This window comes from Bufo bufo, chromosome 1 (assembly GCF_905171765.1).
Source record: "Bufo bufo chromosome 1, aBufBuf1.1, whole genome shotgun sequence".
In the NCBI taxonomy this organism is placed as follows: Eukaryota; Metazoa; Chordata; class Amphibia; order Anura; family Bufonidae; genus Bufo; species Bufo bufo.
Genome location: NC_053389.1, coordinates 154532829 through 154560544, shown reverse-complemented (window position 1 = coordinate 154560544; position 27716 = coordinate 154532829). Strand labels below are relative to the sequence as shown.

At 43.7% G+C, this 27716-nt stretch overlaps 1 protein-coding gene across 1 annotated transcript in view; it reads left to right on the top strand.

The window, feature by feature from the left end:
- The window catches only part of LOC120999974 (CXADR like membrane protein), a 127426-nt gene extending 100379 nt beyond the window's left edge, over positions 1–27047 (top strand). Inside the window, exons 2-7 of the mRNA XM_040431009.1 lie at positions 7442–7596; positions 11590–11785; positions 15510–15659; positions 19247–19363; positions 23822–23963; positions 26143–27047. Coding sequence (XP_040286943.1) covers positions 7442–7596; positions 11590–11785; positions 15510–15659; positions 19247–19363; positions 23822–23963; positions 26143–26332 — 950 coding nt within the window. The 3' untranslated portion in view covers positions 26333–27047. The remainder of the gene's footprint in view (positions 1–7441; positions 7597–11589; positions 11786–15509; positions 15660–19246; positions 19364–23821; positions 23964–26142) is intronic.
- Positions 27048–27716: the final 669 nt, after the last annotated feature.

Genomic DNA, 27716 nt, shown 5'->3' with positions numbered 1-27716 from the left:
CACTGTGGTTTAAAGTAGAGATGAGCAAACCATTCGACATTCAGTTCAGGTTCACCAAATTTTTCAAAAAGTTCGGTTCAGACCCGAATCGTTTCGGGCCAAACCAAGTTGCCTCCAATTGCCCTGAAAAGTGGCATATTGCACCCTCTAGTCTCCTAAGAATCAGAATCAGAATTTTTTGAAAAACATGTTAGCTCTTTTTGTTCATTTTTTATGAATTTTTGCTTATTCCCTCTCTCCTCCCCAAGCTGTGGAATGCAATGACAGCAATAGTAAATGATGTCTGAGTGACACTGACATGCATAGCTATGGGTAAAAGCACATTTGACTGTGTTAACATTCAGGGTGTTTAAAAACACACACCGCTGGCACGTTTTCATATTCCAAAGCTTCCAAAAATTGTCCCTTATCGGGGTCAGATGGTATTTAAACCATACCAAGCGGGACCAAGCGTCCAAAAATTATGCCTTGACAGGGTCAGAATGCCTGCCCTTACGACACACACAAGTGTTAATTGTCAGTAGAAAAAGTGGCTTGTTGTGAACAAGCCTAGAAAAATTCTCAATTTTAACTGGGAGCAGCAGTAGTGCAGTGTGAATGTGGAAAGGTTACGGTACAGATATAGTGTCATGCGGCCGCAATAGTAACATCAGCAGAAGCAGCATAGCATGGAACATACAAGGCAGTAGGTCACTGCCCATGGGTAGTACTAGTAGTGGTATTAGTGGTGGCAGCGGTAGTACTGGCGGATGCATAGTGTTAATAGCAGTGTTAGACTGCAGTAGGGGATAAGCAGCTGAGGCAGCGGCAGCAGCCATATGGTACATGTTGGTAGGCAGGTAGGCAGCGACAGTGGCATGAAGGAGGCAGTAGCATCCATACAGAACATGTTGGTAGGAAGGCCCTAGGAGTGCCATGATGGAGGAAGCAGCAGCAGTACAGAACAAGAGGTTAGGCAGGCAACATGATGGTAGTCAGGACAGCCGATAGGTAGACAGCAACAGTGGCAAGATGGGGCACTGTCAGCAAAACCAGATATATTCTTGGCCCTCAGCCAGAGAAGTGTGAAAATCCTCCTGAATCCAGGCTTGGTTCATTCTGAGACACAGGCAGAGGACACCTAGGTACGTTTGAATGTAACCACGCGCCCTCCAGCACTGAAAACCATCTCCGAGATGACACTGAAGGCTGGGCAAGAAAGAAGAAAGATAGCGTATTGTGCCAGTTCGGGACACTATTCCAGTTTGCCTTCCTAGAAATCCAAGGGGTCAGGGAACAGGGTATGCGCCAGAGACAAGCCAAAGTGTAGGCAGGACTGATCCTGGTCGCTGAGGCCGATTGACTCTGCGGGTAGGCAGAGAGGGGCCTCCCTTTTAGACATGTTTGCAGCAGGCATCTGTTTGCCGAAAGCTGCGGCGAGCTGCATACACAGTGCTTCCTGGTTATAATGTTATTTGGCCTCCCTTTTGGCGGAAGGAAAACATTTCCCCATTTTCTATTGATAGCGAGGGTCTATAATCATGGCTACCCAGTAATCATTAGACTGCTTGATTTCAATAATACTTATTTCATGGTAGCATGCAAGTAACTATACAGCTTGCTATTCTTGCCAGCGTGCCCAAGGAGCCAGTTCTTTCCAACGCCGCTTAGCTCTGGCACGTTTTGGACCTAACCCTTCCAACAGTGTCAGCGGCATCACCACATCCTGACATGGCTCTGGTGGTTCTTTGGAAGGTACGTCAGCTCTGCTCTTTATTGCTGCCGCCACCACCCTTTTCTACTGATGGCTCCTCCTCAGCACCCCTAGTTGGCTCCCAGGTCCTGTCCAGCACACAACCGTCATTGGAGTCCTCATCTTTCCTGCTATTTTTATGAGACTGTGAGATATCATGGTGGGCTCCTTGGTCCTTTCCCCTGCTCTGCATTTGCTCCAACTGCCACTGACGCTGCCCCTAATGCCAATACTATGGGTACCGGCCCCACTATTACCACTACCAACACAGTTATGCACAGGGTCCTCAGCCTCCTCCTGCTCCTCCTCCTCAGGGCAGCCCAAACGGTTACTGCTCTCACACAAGTCACCAACAGGAGACTTTCTTGACTATCTGCTGTAAGCTGTGGTGGTGTTGCCAATTCTTAGGAAAAGGAGGGCGCCCCACTAGGAAGAGGCAGTGAAGGCTGAGAGAACTCCACTGAAAGCCTTCTCTGGGGCTGCAAGGAGGAGGAGCAGGGGGAACGCTGTGACCTCTGGCTCCACAGCACGGTGTCACACACAGATGTCACCTCCACGCCATCCTGCTGAGACAGAGAGGAGGAGTGAGCCATCCAATCTACAATCTCATCCTCTTTCTCTTCAATGATTATATTGCGCCTTTCCAAAGCCAGCAAGGACAACTGCGGCCTACTACTACTACTTCTGGCTGGATAGCTGGTGCTGCTACTACCCACATTCTGCCTCTGGGTATTTCGTTTGAAACCTGTTCTGTATTCCTGACCTTTTTGGGCCTAAATGTACGCGATCACAGAATGTATAGATTGTTCTGCAAATCTGTTTTCTGGAACTTAAAGACAGGGCGACGCAATACGATGTCCTTCCCTTTCCACAAACACACTGAAGACACTGCTCCTGACAGTAGACTTTAGAAATAATGCAGTATCAGCGCCTCTATCAGATTTGAGCCTAATGTCTTTTGTGCGTTAAAATTTGCACATTCAGAAAAAAGCTTTCATTAGTGCAAAACACAAGTTGTCAAAATAATATGTGATTATCCCCCTTCCCCTCCCCCCCCCCATGAATTTAGTCTACTCTAGTAGATCATGTTATCACTCAGAGATGTAAACTGTCCGCTATCCTGTGTATTGTAAGAAACACGTATGCTGTTTCCCCAAACTTCAAGCCCAATTTTTTTTTTATTTCTGTTAAAATGGCAAACAAATAAAAGAAATGTCCTCCAGGTAGCTGCTTTTGAGGTTCTGTAGCAGCTGCTGCTGTGTTATAAGGAAGTAATTGCAGCTGGAACATACTGCCAGGCACACCCAACCTCAGCTCCCGGCTTCTCACTCCCTGGCCGACAGCTTTCCCTATTCTACACAACTCTTCTTCTTTCTAGCCTTTCCCTTCAATGTCCCTGACAGTAGAATAGAAGTTTGATTGTGACTGTACTCTGTCCCTAAGATCGTTTTCTCTCAGACACTGCATAGAATCATCCACGCCTTTTTACTGGATTTGTCCAAAACAAACCAGAAATGTTTCCGGTTTGGATGCCAGGTGAAATTTTGGAGAGTAACAAAAATATCTGGATTAATGCACACTATCATTTTAAGGCCTCATGCACACGACCGTTGATTTATTCCGTGTCCGTTGTTCCGTTTTTCGTGATTTTCTGAGGACCCATTGACTTTCAATGGGTCGGTTGAAAACTCGGCTAATGCACAGTTTCTCATCCGCGTCCGTGATCCGTGGTTCCAGTCCGTCAAAAAAATATAACCTGTCCTATTTTTTTCACGGAAAACGGTTCGCGGACCCATTCAAGTCAATGGGACCGTGAAAAAACGCGGAGGCACACAAGATTGTCATCCGCCTCCTCGTCCGTTTTTTTCCTATCATTTGCATGGCAAACTTGACTTAGACTTTTTTTTACTTTCCTTCATGTCTGGTGATCCTCCAAAAATAAAGGAAGACACACGGAAACGGATCACGGAACAACGGAACCCCATTTTGCGGAACGGAACACAACAACGGTCGTGTGCATGAGGCCTAACTATATCAATACAAAACCTGATGCTCTCCAGTATATATTTGAGCTTTCTTCTTTTTTACTCACATTATCTGGATGATTTGTATCTTCCCTTTCTGTGGGTGGGCAACACTCATCACTTGAGACAATCAAGCACCTGCATTTCCCAGGAGTGCACTACAATCAGTTCTTGTTAACCCTTTCCTCTCCTGCAGAAAATAGTCCCTCACATACAGTATAGCCCACAGATGTATGTTATGTAATGTCCCGCTCAAGTTCCTTCTCTACTGATTATGTGCTGTAGATATATAGCTATATATTTCTATGAATTTAGAAGTAGAGATGATTGAATGAAACGTGTCTGGGAAGCTTCACCTGCTTCTGTATGACAGTACTACACTGGCACTGGGGGGAGGGGGGAATCAGGAAAGCTACTGAGCATCTCAATCCACAACTGAATGCAGGAAAAGGTGGACCAGAAGCATAAACAGTAGGAGGCGCTACCAGAAAGAAAAATGTAACGTACTGTACATGTAGATTGCAATAAGGCTTCTTTTGACATGCCCTATTCATTGCATAGGAATACATTTAGTGGAAAGCAATGTTGTACTACTATTTGAGCCCGAATTCTGAAGCCTTTTTTATTAGTAACTCTGCCTCTGAGTTTTTAGCATTTTTCAGAACATTGTCATTTGCAAGGATTCTACCTTTAAACGGTCACTAACTTTTCACAAATGTTGTATAAATCAATAGTACAAATGACTCATGTTATCAGCTGTGTGTTGTGTCTACCAGACTGACGTTTTAAGCTACCTTAAAAGGGGTTATCCCATGACTAATGTAAAAAAAATTAAAATCAGACATCGTATAGCACATGACAATCTCTTTCTAAGGCCTCATGCACACAACCGTATGGATTTTGCGGTCCGCAAAAAACAGATCCACAAAAATATGGATGACGTCCGTGTGCATTCTGTATTTTGCGGAACGGAACAGCTGGCCCCTAATAGAACAGTACTATTCTTGTCAGTAATGCGGACAATAATAGGACATACGGAAACGGAATGCACACGGAGTACCTTCCGTATTTTTTTTTTGCGGACCCATTGAAATGAATGGTTCTGCATACGGTCCGCAAAAAAAAAAACGAACGGACATGGAAAGAAAATACATTCGTGTGCAAAGCTAGAACCAGCCCTGCACCTCACATGGATCCAGAGATCTCCCCATTCATTGCTCAGCTAGATTTATATCAAGCTGGCAGCTCAGGAGGAGTGTCTTTTCTGCTGCAGCTCAGGAGGCGTGTCCATGCTCTCCCTATCACAGCTCAGGAGGCGTGTCTCGGCTCTCCCTATCACAGTACAGGAGGCAGTGGAAGGATGAAACTGGGCATGTGCAGCCTTCTCAGTGAGCAGGTCAAAGAAATAAGAAAAAACAAACAGCAGGTGGCGCTATACAGATACTCAGTGGCTTTGCAAAATTTTTAATTACATGCAATTATAAAAGTATTCAGATTTAGGTGCTGTTTTGAAAACTGTAGAATATTTTTCCTGGGACAACCCCTTTAAGTGTTTTCTATTGACATTGTGACATTGCTGTGAGCAGCTGTGTGCAGTGGTTGCTGAGGACCACTAATTACCTAGATTACAACATATACTGTAGGTGAAGAGTGTCTTTCTAGATTTGTTCCAGAGTATTGTATTCTGGCTTCTTATTTGTTTGAATTATGTCAAGTCATATACTGCTTTTAGCCTGGGGCCACAATGCGACTTTTTGCAGGCCAAGCCACTCTCTTGCTCCTCCTGTTTATTCTAACATCTGCTGTCCCTCCTACTTGATTGACAGGGCCAGGTGAGATCACTATGCAGTAACCTGGCCCTCTCAATAAGGGCTCATGTACATGACCGTTGTTGTTTTGCGGCCCATTTTTTACGGATCCGTTGTCCCGTATCTGAGGTATTTTTTTTCTCTGATTTAAATCCTCTTCCGTTCAGTTATTCCACAAAACATATCCGTATGGTTTCCGTATGCGATCCGTTTTTTGCGGATTGGAAACGGAAACAGTAACTTATTAATCACCAAACACATGAGCAATATGGGCTGGGCATAGAATTTCTACAGTATGGATCCGCGAAATACGGATGACATACGGATGTGTTCCGTCTGCGTTCTGTATTTTTTTTGCGGACCCATTGACTTGAATGGGGCCTTGGACCGTGATTTGCGGACAATAATAGGACATGTACTACTTTTTTGCGGAACGGAAATACGAAAACAGAATGCACACGGAGTACCTTCCGTTGTTTTTGCGGACCCATTGCAGTGAATAGTTCCACATACGGTCCGCAAAAAAAAACGGAACGGAAGCGGAAAGAAAATAAGTTTGTGTGCATGAGCCCTAAAGGAGAGGAAGGGGCTAGCGGAGGAAGCAGAAGGACCAAGGGTTTACAAACTGGCTTGAGCCCGCCTTTGGTGCACTTAATTGCTCAATGGAGTACTTTTTCTCCAGAATGAAGCAACAGATAATTAAGTGAAATGTATTATTGCATTCAACTAGCTAGCCCTACAAGACAGTGAGGGAGATATATCAAGACTGGCGGATCCATCCACCAGTCTTGATCTTCCTGCACTGGTGTGAGATGCAACTCATTTGTTAAGGCCTCATGCACACGACCGTTGTTGTGTTCCGTTCCGCAAAATGGGGTTCCGTTGTTCCGTGATCCGTTTCTGTTTTTGTTTCCGTGTGTCTTCCTTTATTTTTGGAGGATCACCAGACATGAAGGAAAGTAAAAAAAAATCGAAGACAGGTTTGCCATGCAAATGATAGGAAAAAAATGGACGCGGACGACAATCTTGTGTGCCTCCGTGTTTTTTAGCGGTCCCATTGACTTGAATGGGTCCGCGAACCGTTTTCAGCAAAAATAATAGGACAGGTTATATTTTTTTGACGGACTGGAACCACGGATCACGGACGCGGATGACAAACGGTGCATTAGCCGAGTTTTCAACGGACCTATTGAAAGTCAATGGGTCCGCAGAAAATCATGAAAAACGGCACAACGGACACGGAATAAAACAACGGTCGTGTGCATGAGGCCTAAGAGGCACAAGCCGCTTAACAAATCAGGCACACCTCTGCCCTGCCGTGTGTCAGAATGTGAAGTCTACACTTCTGTACACTTCCGCTATAACTTCTGCCACTTTCTGACGAAAGTTATAGTAAATGCAGCGGCGGTGCAAAGACACACCCCCTTTTGATAAACCACGCCCTTTTCTCGAGCTTCTGAAAAGTGCAGAGAAGCTCAAAAAGTTGCTTTTTACGCCACAATTGTGGCATATAGGGCTTGATAAATGTCCTATAGTGTCTAGTTTAACATTTAAGGGCTCATGCACATGAACGTATTTTTTTGTCCACATCTGATCCACATTTTTTGCGGGTCAGATGCGTGCCCATTCACCTCATGTGCTGTCCTCATCCGTATGTCAGCATCTGCAAAAATATAGAACATATTCCCCAAGGATAGCACTGTTCTATGATGCAAAATGCAAAACACAAACGGCCGTTATCCGTGTCTTGTGGAGCCGTAATCTGCGGACCGCAAAACAGGCAACGGTCATGTGCATGAGCTCTAATTGAGATTTGTGGCTAATTGTTGTTCATGGTTTCCAGATATAACTCCATCTTTTGATTTCTTTCTGCTCAGGTCTCTGCTGTATTGTTGGAACATTTGCTCAAACGGTGATCAGAGGCACATCCGAGGATAATGTGACACTGCCCTGCAAGCACAGGCTGGGGCTGTTGGGAAGAAATCTGGACATTGAGTGGCTGTCAAATGATTCAAATCATGGGCAAAAAGTGGTAAGGTGTTACATTCATAGCCTCACATTTCACTTGTATATACAATAGGATACTTTCACACTAGCGTTTTTTGCGCATCCGTCATGGATCTGCAAAAGCGCTTCCGTTACAATAATACAACCGCATGCATCCGTCATGTATTATGTCTTATATAGCCATGACGGATCCATCATGAACACCATTGAAAGTCAATGGGGCACGGATCTGTTTTCTATTGTGTCAGACTTACATTGTGTGTCAGGACGGATCCATCTTGCTCCGTACCACATTGCGGACAGAAAAACGCTGCTTGCAGCGTTATTCTGTCTGCGATGGGAGCGCAACCAAACGGAATTAATTTTGGAGCGTTCCGTTTCGTTTAGTTCAGTTTTGTCCCCATTGACAATGATTGGGGACAAAACGGAAGCGTTTTCCACCCGCTATTGAGATCCTATGACGGATCTCAATAGCGGAAAAAGAAAACGCTAGTGTGAAAGTAGCCCTACACATGTGTAGTATATTAGGGTAACTACAGGACTGCTAAAATAAAGTGGCCTAAATGAGAGGAAATGCTTAAAAACCCCAAACACTGTAGCGTGTTTATAACCGGGGGAGCAATTCCTCCGCATGTGATCCGTTGCTAACGGCAATCCCCAGCAAAAATGCATACAGTGGAGGATGTCGGCAGCGGACCACATGCACCACAATGGCATCCTACACTAGATGGAATAGTGTGTGGATGAAAATATACAAATACATAAATCACAGTAAAAGGTACACCACAATGATATGCAACTGACAACACTGGCTAATCCCTCAGGCTGATGTTAAAAACGGAGACTTTGGCCTCATGCACACGACCGTTGTGTGCACCCGTGGCCGTTGTGCCGTTTTCCGTTTTTTTTTTTCGCGGACCCATTGACTTTCAATGGGTCCGTGGAAAAATCTGAAAATGCACCGTTTTGCAGCCGCATCCGTGATCCGTGTTTCCTGTCCGTCCAAAAAATATGACCTGTCCTATTTTTTTGACGGACAACGGTTCACGGACCCATTCAAGTCAATGGGTCTGTGAAAAAACACGGATGCACACAAGATTTGCATCCGCGTCAGTGGCCGTAGGCTACTTTCACACAGACGGATCCGCAGATCCGTCTGCATAAAAGCTTTTTCAAAAGCTGAGTTTTCACTTCGTGAAAACTCAGATCCGACAGTATATTCTAACACAGAGGCGTTCCCATAGTGATGGGGACGCTTCTAGTTAGAATATACTTTGAACTGTGTACATGACTGCCCCCTGCTGCCTGGCAGCACCCGATCTCTTACAGGGGGCTTTGATCCGCACAATTAACCCCTCAGGTGCTGCACCTGAGGGGTTAATTGTGCATATCATAGCCCCCTGTAAGAGATCATGTGCTGCCAGGCAGGAGGGGGCACACCCCCCTCCCTCCCCAGTTTTAAATTCATTGGTGGCCAGTGGGCCCCCCCTCCCTCCCCTGTAGTTAACACATTGGTGGCCAGTGCGGCCGGCCCCCCTCCCTCCCCCGTAGTTAACACATTGGTGGCCAGTGCGGCCGGCCCCCCTCCCTCCCCTGTAGTACTGTAGATTCATTGGTGGCCAGTGGGCCTCCCCCTCCTAATTAAAATCTCTCCCCCTATCATTGGTGGCAGCGGAGAGCACCGATCGGAGTCCCAGTTTAATCGCTGGGGCTTCGATCGGTAACCATGGCAACCAGGACGCTACTGCAGTCCTGGTTGCCATGGTTACTTAGCAATTTTTAGAAGCATTACACTTACCTGCGAGCTGCGATGTCTGAGACCGGCCAGGCGCTCCTCCTACTGGTAAGTGACAAGGTCTGTGCTATAGGCAATGCGCCGCACAGACCTTTCACTTACCAGTAGGAGGAGCGCCCGGCCGGTCACAGACATCGCAGCTCGCAGGTAAGTATATTGCTTCTAAAAATTGCTAAGTAACCATGGCAACCAGGACTTCAGTAGCGTCCTGGTTGCCATGGTTACCGATCGGAGCCCCAGCGATTAAACTGGGACTCCGATCGGTACTATCCGCTGCCACCAATGATAGGGGGGGAGATTTTAATTAGGAGAGGGAGGGGGGGACGGATCCGTTTGCAATTTCACCATATTGTGTCAACGTCAAACGGATCCGTCCCCATTGACTTGCATTGTAATTCAGGACGGATCCGTTTGGCTCCGCACGGCCAGGCGGACACCAAAACTACTTTTTTTTCATGTCTGTGGATCTTCCAAAAACCAAGGAAGACCCACGGACGAAAAAACTGTCACGGATCACGGACCTACGGACCCCGTTTTTGCGGACCTTAAAAAAAACGGTCGTGGGCATGAGGCCTGACTTGCATTGTAATTCAGGACGGATCCGTTTGGCTCCGCACGGCCAGGCGGACACCAAAACGACCTTTTTTTCATGTCTGTGGATCCTCCAAAAATCAAGGAAGACCCACGGACGAAAAAACTGTCACGTATCACGGACCTACGGACCCTGTTTTTTCGCGGACCTTAAAAAAAAACGGTTGTGTGCATGAGGCCTTTAGCCAATGTATTCCTGTCAGGAACACAACGGAGCCCTTTTGTACCACCGTCAAGGTATCTCAGCGTGGCATGGGTCCTACCACTAGACTACCTACGGTGTGTGAACACGGTCTGAGAGGTGCTAAGATCCAACTCACAGCCAAGCTCCCACATACCTCCATAGTGAGATCACTCATGCAGTGGGAGAAGGAAGAAGGCTGCGAGCCCCACCTATAACCGGCCTGTGACACAGGCTACCAGGTGCCCTAGAATGTTACCAGCATTACGCAATGGCACATTCCATACATATAAAGAAAAATAACTGAAATAAAGTGGCCTAAATGGGAGAAAATGCTCAAAAACCCCAAACAGTGTAGCGTGTTTATAACCGGGGGAGAAATTCCTCCCCAAGTGATCCGTTGCTAGCGGCAATCCCCAGCAAAAATGCATACAGTGGAGGATGCCGGCAGCGGACCACATGCACCACTGGTAACATTCTAGTGCACCTGGTAGCCTGTGTCACATGGCGGGTTATAGGGGGGGCTCGCAGCCTTATCATCGATCCCACTACATGAGTGATCTCACTATGGAGGTATGTGGGAGCTTGGCTGTGAGTTGGATCTTAGCACCTTTCAGACCGTGTTCACACACCATAGGTAGTCTAGTGGTAGGACCCATGCCAGACTGAGATACCTTGACGGTGGTACAAAAGGGCTCCTTTGTATTCCTGACTGGAATACATTGGCTAAAGTCTCAGGGCCAGATATATCATTAGGCTAAGTCACTTTTGTGGAGTCAAAAAGTCGCAAAAAAATGCGCAAATCAAGATTTTGCGACTTTTTTGCGACTTTTTGAAGGCAAGCGCTAAGCACTCCAGTTTTGAGAAAATGGGCGTTTTGGCTTAAGCAAATGATTGGCAAGTCAAATTTACTATAGCGACTTTTTAAAAAAGTCGCAAAAAAGTCGCAAAAAAGTCCTAATTTCACTCCAGCGAGGACCATGCTTATCTTATGAGACTTTTTAATAGAACATGCGACTTTTTCATAAAAACGTGCGACTTTTTCATTAAGATGTGCGACTTTTGTAAAGCTGCTTACTGACGGATAAACTGCTACCGTCAAACCACATTTATTATAGTCTTAAAGGGCCGATCATAAATCTGACTTGGCTAAAACTGACTTTAGCCATATGTGAAAGTGGAGTGAGCTGTCAGAGTAATGATACATCTGGCCCTCAGTCTTTAACATCAGCCTGAGGGAGTCAGTTGCATATCATTGTGCACCTTTTCCAGTGATTTAACATTACAGGATTGTAAGAAAATAATAGCAAGATGAGCCATGATACCCAACAAAATACCATCCAAGATAGTGAAATGTATATTAATGTGTCTCACAAGACTATATAGTTCTTGGGAACAGGAATTTGTGAAGATGTTTATTGCCTATCTTCATTTTATATTTTACTTTGCAGATCCTCAGCTACAGTGGAGGTCAAGTCTATGAACATGAAGAACTCAAAGGCCGTTATAGCTTTTATTTGGACTTCTTAGCTGGAGACGCTGACATATTTATCAGGTCATTGACGCCTAGTGATGCTGGACCGTATACATGCAAAGTGAAAAATGCTGGCCAGTATGAATGGAGTTACATCACCTTAAAAGTATTAGGTAAGTACCTAGAATACAAAATGCTGACTCATAAACAGAAAGGTAACCTAAATGCTGACCCTAGACATAAGTAGTAGCATGCAGGACATGACAGCCATCTCATCCTCATCATGCTCTTACATACAGTTCAGTCATCCACACCTAAAATACCAAATGATCAGCATAATAAGCTTTCCTTGAACAGTGTGATAGGCAACAATGATGCATGAAAAGAGAAGTAGCTTGGAGCTCACAGGAGCGCCGCTGCCTTCTCAAACAGATGATCGGTGGGGGACCCCCACCGATCAGATACTAATGCCCTATCCAGAGGATAAAAATAAATCTCTTTAACAAATCTGTAAATAACTTAAATATTTTATACATCGTAAAAACACTTCTGAAATCTCTGCCACTAGAGGTCTCCCTTCTAGCAATTCTGTTGTCCACTCACTATTACTAAGTGAATCTCGCCCTCAGCAGCATAGGCTACTTTCACACCTGTATCTGCAGAGACGGATCCGCACCTATAATGCAAACGCTTGTATCCGTTCAGAACGGATCCGTTTGCATTATTCTGTCAAAAAAAAGTCTAAGTCAAAACGGTGCGGAGCCAAACGGATCCGTCCTGACTTACAATGTAAATCAATGGGGGTGGATCCGTTTTCACTGACACAATATGGTAAAGTTGAAAACGGATCCGTCCCCCATTGACTTTCAGGGTAAGTCAGGACGGATTCGTTTTCAACTGCACCATATTGTGTCAGTGAAAACGGATCCGCCCCCATTGACTTACATTGTAATTCAGGACGGATCCGTTTGGCTCCGCATCGCCAGGCGGACACCAAAACGCTGCAAGCAGCATTTTGGTGTCCACATCCAGAGCGGAATGGAGGCGGAACGGAGCCAAACTGATGCATTCTGAACGGATCCTTATCCATTCAGAATGCTTTGGGGCTGAACTGATCCGTTTTGAACCGTTTGTGAGATCCCTGAAACGGATCTCAGAAACGGAATTCAGAACGCCAGTGTGAAAGTAGCCATAGACGGACTGAAGGAAGTGAGTGTGTCTTTCTTCACTGGCTGGTCCTGGAGCTCAGTGACCTTCTGAGCTCAGTGCAGAGGCCCCATCCCCATTCAGGGCTTTGTTATTTTCGGAAGCCCCATAGCAAGGAATTGAGAGCGCACTGAGCATGCGCGACCACCCCTCCATTTAGCTCCATGAGACTGCCAGAAACAGCCAAGCCAGCACTGGGCTATTTCTGGAACTCCCATCGCGTTGAACGGAGGGTGTCCGTGGTGCACTCTCCTTCATTTCAGGGAGGGGGCTCTCATTCTGGAGATAGGAGTGTGTACCAGAGGTGGGACTGACATCTAACATTGATAGCATATCCTTGTCATATGCCAGTGATATGCCATCAATGTCTGAGATGGGAATAATCCTTTAGGGCTCCATGACTTTCAGGTATCAGACAGGTAAAGCTGTGCCCACAAGATCACTGTGGAAGCCTGGCACTAAGGGCTCATGCCTACGAACATAAGGGCTCCGTGCCCGTGCTGTGCACAGGCACAGATCGTGGGGCAGCCGCATGCAAATGTAGTACATGCGCTACTTTTTTGCAGTGCGGAGGCACGGCCAGAAACACCACGGAAGTTCCGATCTGTGCCTCCGTTCCGCATCTCCGTGATTGCGGACCCATTCAAGTGAATGGGTCGGCGATCCGTGATGCGATATGCACACGGCCGGTGCCTGTGTATTGCGGACCCGCTGTATGCAGGCCGCGTTACGGCCACAGGGGGGCACACAGTCGTGTGCATGAGCCCTAAGTGAGAGTTGGGCATTAGTTGTAACAGCCAGGATCACAGATAACTCTAATCCCAGCCATTTAAAGCCCTAGATGTTGTTGTCAATGGTCACTGCAGCATCTAGATGGTTAGACAAGGTGGGGTAAGCCTAGCAGCCTGTCAGCTAAGCTTTGGTAAGTATACCAAAGAATTACATCAGCAATCACACTGTGATGGTCCCTGGTAGAACTAAAAATATAATTCAATACATTGTTACAGTTTATAAAAAAATTAAATATATATATAAATATATATATGTAGAAAAAACAAGCTTTTTCTTACATAAAGTTAACACATTTTTTAAGCACACACGGTGAACAATATATTAAAAATAAGTTATTTTTTCCCCACCACCTGTACCCCCTATATCCCAAGATCATACCAACGAAAACTACATCTTGAAGTCCACATACAGTTACATTGACGGAAAATTAAATTTCTTAGGCTACTTTCACACTAGCGTTCGGGGCTCCGCTTGTGAGCTCCGTTTGAAGGGGCTCACAAGCGGCCCCAAACGCATCCGTACTGCCCTAATGCATTCTGAGTGGATGCGGATCTGCTCAGAATGCATCAATGTAAGTCAATGGGGACGGATCCGTTTGAAGTTGACACCATATGGCTCAATTTTCAAACGGATCCGTCCCCCATTGACTTTCAATGTAAAGTCTGGACGGATCCGTCTGAACTACTTTCACACTTAGAATATTTTTTAAACTATAATGCAGACGGATCCGTTCTGAACGGATCCAAACGTCTGCATTATAGGAGCGGATCCGTCTATGCAGACACCAGACGGATCCGCTCTTAACGCAAGTGTGAAAGTAGCCTAAAATGGTTCTTGAAATGCAGCGACATAAAAAACATTTTTTTAAATGAGGCCATGCTATTAGTTACTTTAGTTGCCCTCCTCTGAACCCTCTCCAGCTCTGCTATGTCTGCCTTGTTCACAGGAGCCCAAAACTGTACACAGTACTCCATGTGTGGTCTGACTAGCGATTTGTAAAGTTCTCATCATAGGCATCTATGCCCCTTTTAATCAACCCCATTATCTTATTGGCCTTGGCAGCAGTGGCCTGACACTGGTTTCTACAGTTAAGTCTACAGTCAACTAACATTCATAAGTCATTTTCCATGTCAGTGTTACCAAGTGTTTTACCATTTAGTATGTACGGGTGACTTGCATTTTTCCTTCCCATGTGCATAACTTTACATTTGTCAGTGTTAAACCTCATCTGCCACTTATCTGCCCAAGCCTCCAATCTATCCAGATCCCTCTGTAGCAGTATACTGTCCTCTTCAGTGTTAATTACTTTACACAGTTTAGTGTCATCTGCAAAAATTGATACTTTATTGTGCAAGCCTTCTACAAGATCATTAATAAATAAAATGAAGAGAGTAGGGCCCAATACTGACTCCTGAGGTACTCCACTAGTGACAGTGACCCAATCTGAGTATGTACCGTTAATAACCACCCTTTGTTTTCTATCACTGAGCCAGTTACTTACCCACTTACAGACATTTTTCTCCAGTCCAAGCATTCTGATTTTATATGGCACAGTATCAAATGCTTTGGAGAATTCAAGATATACTGTATAATATATTTTTTTTTTATAACTTTCTGTACCTGCCTGTAAAACCCATGTAAACTAAGAGAATCTGGGAGCAAGTGCTCGGTTTTCCTGCAGCACCACCGCAGGGAAATGAACTTTTACAGTTATCATCGAAGTTTTAGGCTGACTTTTTTAGCTGCACAAGAAAACAACATCAATAGGCTGTCCATTGTGCAATGCATTAGTGAACTGGGTCCTCTTTGTAGCTGCTCTCCATACTGATTGGTTACAGTTTTGAATGAGAAATATGGATTCGTCTGTACATAGATATATTACATTTACTTTCTTTACAGTGAAGCCATCGGAGCCTAGTTGTTGGATAGAAGGAGACAAAATAGTGGGCAGGAATGTCACACTGCACTGCAGGTCAACAGCTGGTTCAGAGCCCATGAAATACCATTGGCAGCGTCTAAAGCGCCAGGAATACTCACCTACATTGCACGGTGAGAACATCACATCTTTGTGTGTCACCGCGGTAACATTACTAATATTTGAATCTTGTTTGAAGAATTATTTTATCAGCACAAAAGGTATGAAGGAATATGCTCATTGACACGAATGTACCGTAACCATTAGCTTCATGTTTTATGCCTAATTTGGATACATGTTTTCTTTTAGAAACACGGGTAAAGATGTCTTTGCTCATGGAGAGTATAGGCTGGGCTCACATCACGTTTTGCCTTATGTTTAACATATACATTGGGAAATACAGGATGCAAAAGCGCAGTACGCACTATGCTTTTCCATCCCGCAGAGTCCAGTAAAAAAAAAAAAGTATATGTTAACGTATGCATCATTATTTTTATTTTATTACAATGGAACTTTATGGTGACAGATGCCACTGTATGGCATCCGTCTTAGGCATCCCTTTAACATACATGTTTTTTGAATACATTAAACATAAGACAAAAACGTAATATGTATCCAGCCTTAGACTAGTGGTCTTCTCTGCAAGGATGGAAACGATCTGCTGATTCATCTTCTAGTGGCCATTACGGTGCTGACTAGTAACATCAACAACTTTTATTCTGCTGTTACAGCTGTTCCAAATAATAAAGTTTAGTAACCTACACATAACAGCACCACCTAGTGGCTGGAATGGTTTCCATATTTATATAACGCGGTACCGTTACCAAACAACAGTAACAACAGCACATCTGGCAACATTGAGTTGTTTAACCACTTCTGGATTACGGACCGTCTTTTAACATCAGAGTGGTCTCTTATCGCTGCAGTTTTAGCATGCCAGCACCAGGTGGTGCTGCTGAGCCCTGTGAATGTTGCTGTACTAACCTTGGAAGACATAGCAGGACTTCACTGCTCTGCTGGATTAACCCTTTGGATGCTGCAGTCAATACAGTCAATAGCAACTGAGGAGTCTAGAAGCTTAGACGGGGGGGGGGGGGGGGGGGGGGGGGGGGGGGGCAACCTCTGACAGCCATCTGCACCCCACAACCCAATCACGGGGAGCCAACAGTTGTCATGGCAGCCAGGGGTCTAGCAAATATACCTATTAGCCTGTGTCAAAGGCAATAATGATTTGAGTATGCCAAAGCATTACATCAGTGAACAGTGGATCACATTGTGGAGTTTACTAGTGGGACTTAAGAAAATGAAAGTTTGACAAATTTAACAAAAATAAATAAGGGGGGGTCATTTATTAAACAGAAATGTGGCTAAATTAGGCGTATTTATGGCACAGATTGCGGCTCAAAGGTTCTTTGCTCCGCAATCTGGAACTTCTCGCCCCCCCCGTTCTGCGACTTCTCCCAATTGCAGTTTTTTTTCTTTGTCCACCCCACCCCCAAAACGTTTGATCAAAATGGTGCCATTGAAAAACATAACTCAGGCCGAGTTCACACGAACGTGTGTGACCCGTGCCTGTGCTGCGGCCCGCAAATAGCGGGCCGCAATGCACGATCGCCGGCCGTAGGTCTGCCGCATCGGATCGCGAACCCATTCACTTTAATGGGTCCGCGATCCGGCCGTTCCGCTAAAAGATAGGACTTGTTCTATCTTTTTGCGGAACGGAAGTACGGGACGTTCCGCGATTCCGGATTTGCGGACCCATTGAAGTGAATGGGTCCGCATCCGTGATGGGGAATTCACACAGAACTGTGGCCGCGTATTGCGGCCCGCGATTTGCGGGCCGCAATACGGCCACGGATCACACATGTTCGTGTGAACTTAGCCTCATCCCACAAAAAACAAGCTCTCATGCTGAATAATTCCAACAAAACAGGCTCAGTAATGAAGGGGCTAAAATCCTGAGGCTAGGGCTACCCAACGCCACTGGTCGCGGCCAGGATCACTGAGTAGTGGTGATCCCATAGAAATGGGATACAGCCGTGCTGGATTTCTTGCGACTATCATGGGGATCCCATTCATATTGGATCACTGTTATGCAACGATCCTGGTAGCGAGAGCTGGCGCAGTGTAGCCCTAGCCTGAACCCTGAATTTGTTAAAGTAGAACTCCCAAAAATTTATTCTCTGACCCGATGCATGATGTAATCTGTAGTGAATGTAATCTTCTTACCAGTGACTGTATTTGTGAGCTATCCCCTCCCTTCTGATCCTCTGTTGTGTCATGTGACCAACTCTCGGATCTCCAACTGATACAGGACCAGAAGTCAGTTACGTCTCTATTCATTCCTTTGAGACTGACATTAAGAGGGTTGTCTCATGAAAAATATTCTACAGTTTTCAAACCAGCACCTGCATCTGAATACTTTTGTAATTGCATGTCTGTTTGTTATTTTTCTTATTTCTTTGTCCTGCTCACTGAGAAGGCCGCACATGCTCAGTTTCATCCTTCAACTGCCTCCTGAGTTGTGATAGGGAGAGGATGGACACGCCCCCTTGGCTGCCAGCTTGATATAAATCTAGCAGAGGAATTATTGAGGAGATCTCCTCTGGATCCATGTGAGGTACAGAGCTGGTTCTAGCTTTGTTAGAAAGAGGTCGCCATGTGCTATACGATGTCTGATTTTCCTTTTTTACATTAGTCATGGGATAACCCCTTTAAGGCTCCCAACAGAGAGAAACTGACTTCCTGTCCACACATAAGATGCTGTGTTATTTGGAAAGTCTGACTGTTGGTCACATGACACAGCTGAGGATCAGAAGGGAGGTTATAACTCACAAATAGAGACACTGGTAAGAAGATTACATTCACTACAGATTACATCATGTACCTTTCTAGCAGGTCAGAGAAAAACATTTTTGCAGGAGTTCTTCTTTAAGGCTAGGTCTACACGACGACATTTGTCGCGCGACAATAAGTCGCAACATTTGTTGCGCGACATTTTGTTGCACCAATGTTGCGCGACAATATTTATAATGGCAGTCTATGGTGTCGCACTGAAACATGCGACATGCTGCGACTGCGACGCAACAGTCGCAGAAAAATCCATCTCGAATGGATTTTCTGCGACTGTTGCGTCGCAGTCGCAGCATGTTGCAGTGCGACACCATAGACTGCCATTATAAAAATTGTCGCGCGACATTGGTGCAACAAAATGTCGCGCGACAAATGTCGTCGTGTAGACCTAGCCTAAATGGGTTGTCCAAGTTAAATAAAAACTCAGGCAGCAGCTGTAAATGTTCTCAAACAGGGATCAGCAACCTTCGGCACTCTAGGTATGGTGAAACTACGACTCCCAGCATGCACACTACGACTCCCAGAACTCCCACAAAAGTGAATGGAGCATGATGAGAGTTGTAGTTTCGCAACAGCTAGAGTGCCGGAGGTTGCTGACCCCTGGTCTAACACAACAAACGCAGCGATACTTACCACTTTTCTCGCCTGCCGTTTCTAGCATTGCCATCTTCATGGTGGCAGCAGTGATGTTTTCTGCACACAGGTCACGTGCAGCCATTCACTGGCCTCAGCAGTATACGGCACATTAATATACTGGCACTGCACATCCCTTTTAATAGATAATATCTGTCACAAATACTATAAATACATTACCAAGTATAATTACAGCATCAAGTCTTATATACATTTTTCTTTCCTTTTGCCTTAGTATACACTCAGAAACTGTTAATGCAAAACGTCAGTAAAGCAGACAATGGCTCGTACCGCTGTACTGTATCAAATGACGCTGGGAAACGGATATGTGACTTACACCTGGCAGTAGAGAGTAAGTAAATGTTTCAAAAGAAAAGTGCAGTAGCTCACAGGAACAATGTCTTACATTGTCAGTTATGTTAGTAACCACCTGTTAATATTATGCAGATTGTACTTGTTTTAGTTTTATTCCTTAAAATATCATCCCCATCTCAGATGGCTGAGATGGGAGTAACCTGGCGTAGGCGTAGTTACGACAATTGCCAAGTAGGAGGAGTTATGGGAACGGCCAAGCAGGCTTCTCTCTGCTGTTTCTGTAATTCCCATAGCAGTTAATGGAAGTCACACAATCAGGACAGCACAGCGAACTAAGCTGTTACTATAACTTCTGAGGTACCGGAAACCAGAGCAGAGCACAGCCGGCTCACATGTTTCCATAACTCTGGCCACCCCCAGCCCTTCCTTACTTAGGGTATTCTCATCCTAGCCATGAAAGAATGAGATGGGAATTGTACAACTTCTTAAACCTATTATATTACTCATACACCCCAACTTTTGAAAAGCCCAAGGAGGGACAATATAACCGCGGCAAATTTTTACACTAAGCCACGTTTCTAGCTCCACCAAATATCTATACATGCCCAATATTGCCCTGTCTGTTTTGTGTCCCCACATAGTTGTTATCCCCCTTAGTACCCCCAACACAGTAGTTATCCTCCCCTTAGTGGTCCCAGGCAGTAGTTCCCCTTTCACCATATAATGTCCCCATAGTGCCCCCTCATAGTAAGAATGCCCTGTTAGTGCCTCCACAGTTAGCCCCTTTAATTCTCCCACACAGAATGTCCCCGTAGTGTCCCCACACAGTAGAATACTCCCTTCGTGCTCACATACACTACTGTATTCACCTTAGTGCTTCCTCACATTAGTTATGCCAGCACAGTAAGAATGACCCCTTACTGCTCCCCTTACAATAGTGTTGCCCTCTTAGTGCCATTGTAGTATATATATATATATATATATATATACAGTACAGACCAAAAGTTTGGACACACCTTCTCATTCAAAGAGTTTTCTTTATTTTCATGACTATGAAGGCATCAAAACTATGAATTAACACATGTGGAATTATATACATAACAAACAAGTGTAAAACAACTGAAAATATGTCATATTCTAGGTTCTTCAAAGTAGCCACCTTTTGCTATGATTACTGCTCTGCACACTTTTGGCATTCTCTTGATGAGCTTCAAGAGGTAGTCCCCTGAAATGGTCTTCCAACAGTCTTGAAGGAGTTCCCAGAGATGCTTACCACTTGTTGGCCCTTTTGCCTTCACTCTGCGGTCCAGCTCACCCCAAACCATCTCGATTGGGTTCAGGTCCGGTGACTGTGGAGGCCAGGTCATCTGGCGCAGCACCCCATCACTCTCCTTCATGGTCAAATAGCCCTTACTTTCAAAGTTTTCCCAATTTTTCGGCTGACTGACTGACCTTCATTTCTTAAAGTAATGATGGCCACTCGTTTTTCTTTACTTAGCTGCTTTTTTCTTGCCATAATACAAATTCTAACAGTCTATTCAGTAGAACTATCAGCTGTGTATCCACCTGACTTCTCCTCAACGCAACTGATGGTCCCAACCCCATTTATAAGGCAAGAAATCCCACTTATTAAACCTGACAGGGCACACCTGTGAAGTGAAAACCATTTCAGGGGTCTACCTCTTGAAGCTCATCAAGAGAATGCCAAGAGTGTGCAAAGCAGTAATCAAAGCAAAAGGTGGCTACTTTGAAGAACCTAGAACATATTTTCAGTTGTTTCACACTTGTTTGTTATGTATATAATTCCACATGCGTTAATTCATAGTTTTGATGCCTTCAGTGTGAATCTACAATTTTAATAGTCATGAAAATAAAGAAAACTCTTTGAATGAGAAGGTGTGTCCAAACTTTTGGTCTGTACTGTGTATATATATTTATATATATATATATATATATATATATAGCTCCCATGTGGAGTGGTAATCACGATCTGCTTTCAGAACCTCACTCGGCTCCAATTCACAATCACAGTACAAACTGCAAGACGTGTTAAAGTCTCTGGATGCTTGATGAGCCAATCAAAATACTCACAATTTCACAGGTACTTGTGTACTTTCCAATTTTTTTATTATATATATATATATCCATATAGCATAGGCTCTCAGGCCACATTTCTTAGGAGAATGCAGAGCTAGTTCCCACCCTGTACTGCATGACGTTTCGGGGGTCACACCCCCTTACTCATGCGTACCAGTGGGATGTAAACATGTTTCTTAAATAGGCAGCGCTCACTGCATCATCTCATTAACCTTCACATGTTACGATATACAAAAGGTAATATATAACAGCATTGAAACAACAAAACATAGAAGCAGACCTATAAAAATACTCTAAATTTACATCTCATTTAACCCCTTTGGCTTTAATGTTTCCATTTTTGTAATCCACCTAGTCTCATGTTGCAACAATTTTCATTTATTATATTCTTCTATTTTATGTGGAGTGACATATTCTAAAATGGTTGACCTCAATTCATTCCTCTTATGTCCCATTTCAAAACAGTGTTGCAACAATGTTACTTCATTCTGTTAGTTTTATTTTTATTTTCCCTTGGATTGTACGTCACAAAATCATTTAATATTAGATTTGTGTTCATTTAGTCGAATCCTGACTTCTTGTTTTTTTCTGTCCAATGTACCATAAGCTACATGGGCACCTAATCAAATGACACAGGTAGCAAAATAGTGCATAGGGATTTCAAATTTTCAAATCCCTGTCCAAGGTGATAGATCACATTTCCCTTTATGATAGAATTACAATGCATACAAGAAAGACAAGGGTATGTCTCTCTCTTTCCCGTGGCTAAAAACGTCTGCCCGTCTCTGTTTCTTGTTTTTAAGGAAATGACACAATGAGCTATGCACATTTAAAGGCTATGTATACCATTGGAGGCATTTTTTATGTTTGCATTACAAATTTTTAGCTAAGAATCATATTTTCAATTGGCCATTATTAAAAATATTGAGCCATTATGACACAAAGGGTTAACTGTTTTTCTTACTGTGTGACTGGTAATTTCACTTTGTGCCGGTCATCTAATAAACCTTATCTCTAAATTACTAAGATGTCATAAACACTTATTTAAGCCAGATTCTTAGCAGTAAGATAAGAACTGAGCTATAATAAGTGTTCATAATGTCAGAGAGCAGAGATAAGGAGCCCGTCAGCTCCCCAACTGACGGAAAAGAGAGAAAATCCAGAGGCTGCTTCTAGAGCAACTAGAGTTTGAAGTACAAGGTTTGGGTTATCTAAAAATTCGGTCATGGATTCCGCTATCATGGACCATAAGTTATGGTCCGTGGTAGAGGAATCCATAACGGAATTCTTAGATAACCCGGACCTTGTTCGCCAAACTTGAAACACAAGTTCGCTCAGCACTAATAAAGACCAATTGAAAACAGATTTTTAGTTCAAAATGAGTATAATGCACTAATAAAAAATTGCTCCCAAAGGTGTACATAGCGTTCTCCTAAGAAATGTGGCCTGCGAGCCTATGCTATCTGGATATATAAATAATAAAAAACTGGAAAGTACACAAGTACCTCTGGAGTATTTTGATTGGCTCACCAAGCATCTATAGACTTTAAAGGGAACCTGTTACCGGTATTTTGTGTATAGAGCTGAGGACATGGGTTGCTAGATGGCCGCTAGCACATCCGCAATACCCAGTCCCCATAGCTCTGTGTGCTTTTATTGTGCAAAAAAAACGATTTGATACATATGCAAATTAACCTGAGATGAGTCTTGTCCCTGACTCATCTCAGGAACAGGACTCATCTCAGGTTAATTTGCATATGTATTAAATAGTTTTTTTTACACAATAAAAGCACACAGAGCTATGGGGACTGGGTATTGCGGATGTGCTAGCGGCCATCTAGCAACCCATGTCCTCCGCTCTATACACAAAATTCCGGTGACAGGTTCCCTTTAACACATCTTAGTGCCATCTCACAATAGTGAATCCACTTTAGTTTTTATAAAACAAAAAAGTAATATTCATCTAACTCTATTTCTCTGGTAAATCATTCCCTGGCGTGTGCTCTCTCCTGCTCAACACAACTGGTGCAATGACGTCACTGCATCATGGCTGCCTGCAGGGGACAGCACAAGCCTGCAAATGGTGGAGCAGGGAGCTGACGGCTACCTGCTTTATCTTTGTATTCAACTGTATGTGCATCCTCAGTACACAGACACAGTTGAAATCAGGACAGCGGAGAAAAAAAAATGACTTTCCTGCTGGATCCAGGACAGTTCAGAGGCCTGATATTACCTATTGTTCTCATCATGGGTTATATACAGACTGTGTATATACAGATTCCAACCACAGTTCAATTAGAAACAGCAAGATTATCATCAGACACATTTTATAAATGAGGAACAATATTAAATTATAATAAAACTATATTCCTGATCACTCTAAAATTTTGTTTTGCAGCTCCAAGCAATGTGGCATTCCTGGCAGGGGTCACTTGTGGCTCTGTAGGTGGGGTGTTACTTCTACTTCTTATCTGCTGGTACTTGTTTCGAAAGAGAGAGCTCAAGAAACGGGAAGAAGATGAGTTCCTGAACGAAATTAAGTAATAATGGGGGGAGAGAGAAATGCAATCTCCTATATCCTGACTGCATAGGGTTGAAAGTTGCTCTACTACAAATACTGTTAAAGTGTACCTGAATGTTCATGATAACTTTAATGAAACCTGTTCTAAATCTGCTGAAAATTATTTTTCCAATATGCTTTGATTATTTTGGTTTTCCTAGCTAAATAGGTCCCTGAGGTTCACTACTGTGTATGGGGGTACAGATTCACTGAATCCGCACTGAGCGTTGTACAGGCAGGGGCTTCATAGCACATTGCTCTCCTGCTTGTACCAGCGCTGCTCCTCTAAAAGCATGGCATAAATGTGCTCATCGGTACAGGCTATTAGCAGAGAGGAGCGAGCGCAGGGCACATAAGACATTGCTCTCCTGCTTGTGCCTGACATAGAACATCTAAGCCAGGCATTAGCGGAACAGCGCTAATATAAGCAGGAGAGGAATGTGCTGTGGAGCTCCTGCCTGTACGGCGCTCAGTGCAGCCGCACGTGAATCCATATTCAATACACAGCAGTGTAAGGGTACTTTCACACTTGCGTTAAACTTTTCCGGTATTGAGTTCCGTCCGTCAGTTTTATCCTAATGCATTCTGAATGGAGAGCAATCCGTTCAGTATGCATCAGAATGTCTTCAGTTTAGTCACTGTACGGTTTTTGGACAGAGAAAATACCGCAGCATGCTGCAGTATTTTCTACGTCCAAAATTCCAGAACACTTGCCAGAATGCCGGATCCATTTTCATTGAAATGCATTAATGCCGGATCCGGCCCCAAGTGTTCTGGAAAAACGGATCCGGTTTTGCGGTCTGCACATGCACAGACCTTTTAAAATGTGAAAAAGATAAATACCGGATCCGTTTTCCCAGATGACAACCAGAGAGACAGATCCGGTATAGCAATGCATTTGTGAGACGGATCCGCATCCGGATCCGTCTACAAATGGTATCCGTTTGCATACAGAACTGCCTGCCGGAATCCAACAACGCAAGTGTGAAAGTACCCTAAGGGGAGTACAGATTCTGAAGCCTAATCGGCACCTGAACTTCAGGTTTCCTTTTTCATCAGAAAAAAATACCTAAAGCATATTAAAAAAAAGTATTTTCAGCACATTTAGAACAGGTTTAAATAAAGGAATGATATCACTGTACCTGAGTTCTGACACATGCCGGCAGGTTTGCTCATCCTGTCTTACAGACAGTGTAAACAACATGCAGAAACTTCTGTGCGGATTTCTGTGCGTTTCCGCACCAAAACTGCTATACATAATTGCGGTTTTTGCAGTGGTTTTGATGCAAATTTTCTACACCTCTCACTCTTCCATTGAAAAGGGTAAAATCTGCACAAGAAAAATGGAACAATTGACATGCTGCAGATTTTAAAATCCGCACGGCAGGTCAATTTCCGCACCTAGGAAAAAAGCAAAGTACCGGGAGAAATTAAGGAATTAATTTCTCCCTTCACTCAAACCGCATGGTATTTGGGAGCGCAACTGGCAGGCAAATTGGGCAAATTGGAGGTTTAAATACTAGGGGAGCACCTGGCGAAATTATGATTCTGTGGTCTCATTTTGAATTCATAAGTAAGGAACAAAGGTGAAGTACTAAATTGGACAAATGGAAAAAAAAGAAAAAAATCTCTCTTTTGTTGGCGAAGGGGGGGGGGTTACGGTTCACACTTTATTAGTTTAAAATGAAAATTGAGACATGTAGATGTACTATCTTATACTCTTATGTCAACATGTTATCATGTTCCTGCATATGTTTCAATAAAAAGATATAGAAAAAATAAATATTAAAAAAAACAAAAAAAAAACAAAGTGTACATGAGAATTGTCTAATCTCATACATTTTTTTGCTACTGTATTACTCTGTGGTTTTTCTGCACCGAAAAAACACACATAATCCATATTGTGTGCAGGCACCCTTACAGTACGTCACTTATTGATTGGCTTACTTTGTGCCAAATTTTGACACAATTTGGTGCATGCCTCAAGGCATCTTATTAGTTTTAAGCCATGCCCCTATGTCAAGCAAGACATAAAAGTGTGGACAGCACATAATAAATGCGGTGCAAGTCGTGTACATCAGTTTGTTTGAAGCAGATTGAGCCAAAACTCTGTTCCAGACCATGCTATCCAGTAACTGGCTTTTTTGGGCATTTTACAGGGAGGATGCGGAAGCACCTAAAGCTCGTCTAATGAAACCTGGATCATCTTCCTCAGGCTCCAGAAGCTCTCGCTCAGGTTCTTCATCTACTCGATCTACAACCAACAGTGCCTCTCGTAGCCAACGAACACTCTCAACACAGGAAGCTTCTCATGGGGACTCAAGGCATCACTGCCTGGAGCAGATATAAGGGAAATAGAAGCAGAGCCAAGTTATTAAAGATCTTAAAGAATGTATGAGTCCTTTGTGCCACCAGGTTAAAAACACTGGCCCCATTCCAGGAGAAGCTTTGCCAAGTGGTGACGTTCACGTAAAAATCTTGACAGACCACGTATTTGGTTTATTCACCAGTAGAGGATTTGCACCTAAACGCCATCAAAACAGCAAAGTGATCTGAAGACACTTAAGATTTTTAATCAAAGAGGTAAAATAAATTATATGAAGAAACTGAACTTCATATATGAAAAGAGAATGTGTATACCGGTTCTACAAAGTGTAAAGGCTTCATGACGTAGACAATTCCAGGAATGAAGATGTTACATTTATTACTATGGACTATGTAGCAATGTGAATTGTTTTTGTAAGGGAACACTTCCAAATACGTTGAAGGTACGAAATAATGTTTGACAAAACAGTTGTTCTATGAGGGAGATATTTTTTGATATCGTTATTGTTTTGACAGTGTGAAATTCAATGTTCTGTAAAGCATAAACACGTTTAATACAGATTTATGTACACCTTCGCAACCTTCTTTTTAATTGTGCAAATGCATGTGAAATGCAAAAAGAAACAGCTTTGCAATAGGTCTTGATTTAAAATGTCCAATCGTTGTCTTCATATGGCTCCTAGGCAAATCCCATACATTTCCCGTATAGTCTAATCCTACAGTCATAAGTTCTTCCTTCTGACTCCTTCTCCTTGGTAACCTATTGAATGTATGTTAGCATAAAGCTGGGAACAGGTGGGAGAAAGTATAAATGCAGGGAGATACACATGATTGCATAAAAAATATAAACCCAAAGCATACAAAAAAATAAATAAATAAACATATATAATATTTTGCTGAGGCTAGAGGCAATATAGAATATTTAATCAAGAATTACTGTACAGTTACTTCCTTTTCATTTTAGATGCACTGGGACATTTTTATAAAAATATGCGGTTGTGAAGGTGGACATAATCTTTGAATGAATAAGCCAGGATTTTCAGGATTTTTATTTTGCTCCCCCCATCCAGTACGAGTGAAAAAAAAATATATATATATATATATACTTACCTACTCCATAGCTCAAGTCTTCAATGGACTTCTGGTCCCCGTCTTTCAACTTCCACAAAGATGGGGTCACGTGCGCCACTGCAGCCAATAACTGGCCTCAGCAGTGATGGGAAAGTCACTGCTGGGTCACGTGCTGCTTGAGGCCTGTCATTGGCTGCAGTGGTGCACCTGACTCTGTCTGTGCGGGGAGGAGGTAAGTATAGATTTCTTCACAGCTACCACTGGATGGGGGGGGGTTATAGAAATCCTGGAGGGTGCTTATAGGCGGCAGAGCGGACATTTCCTATAGTCTCAGTAT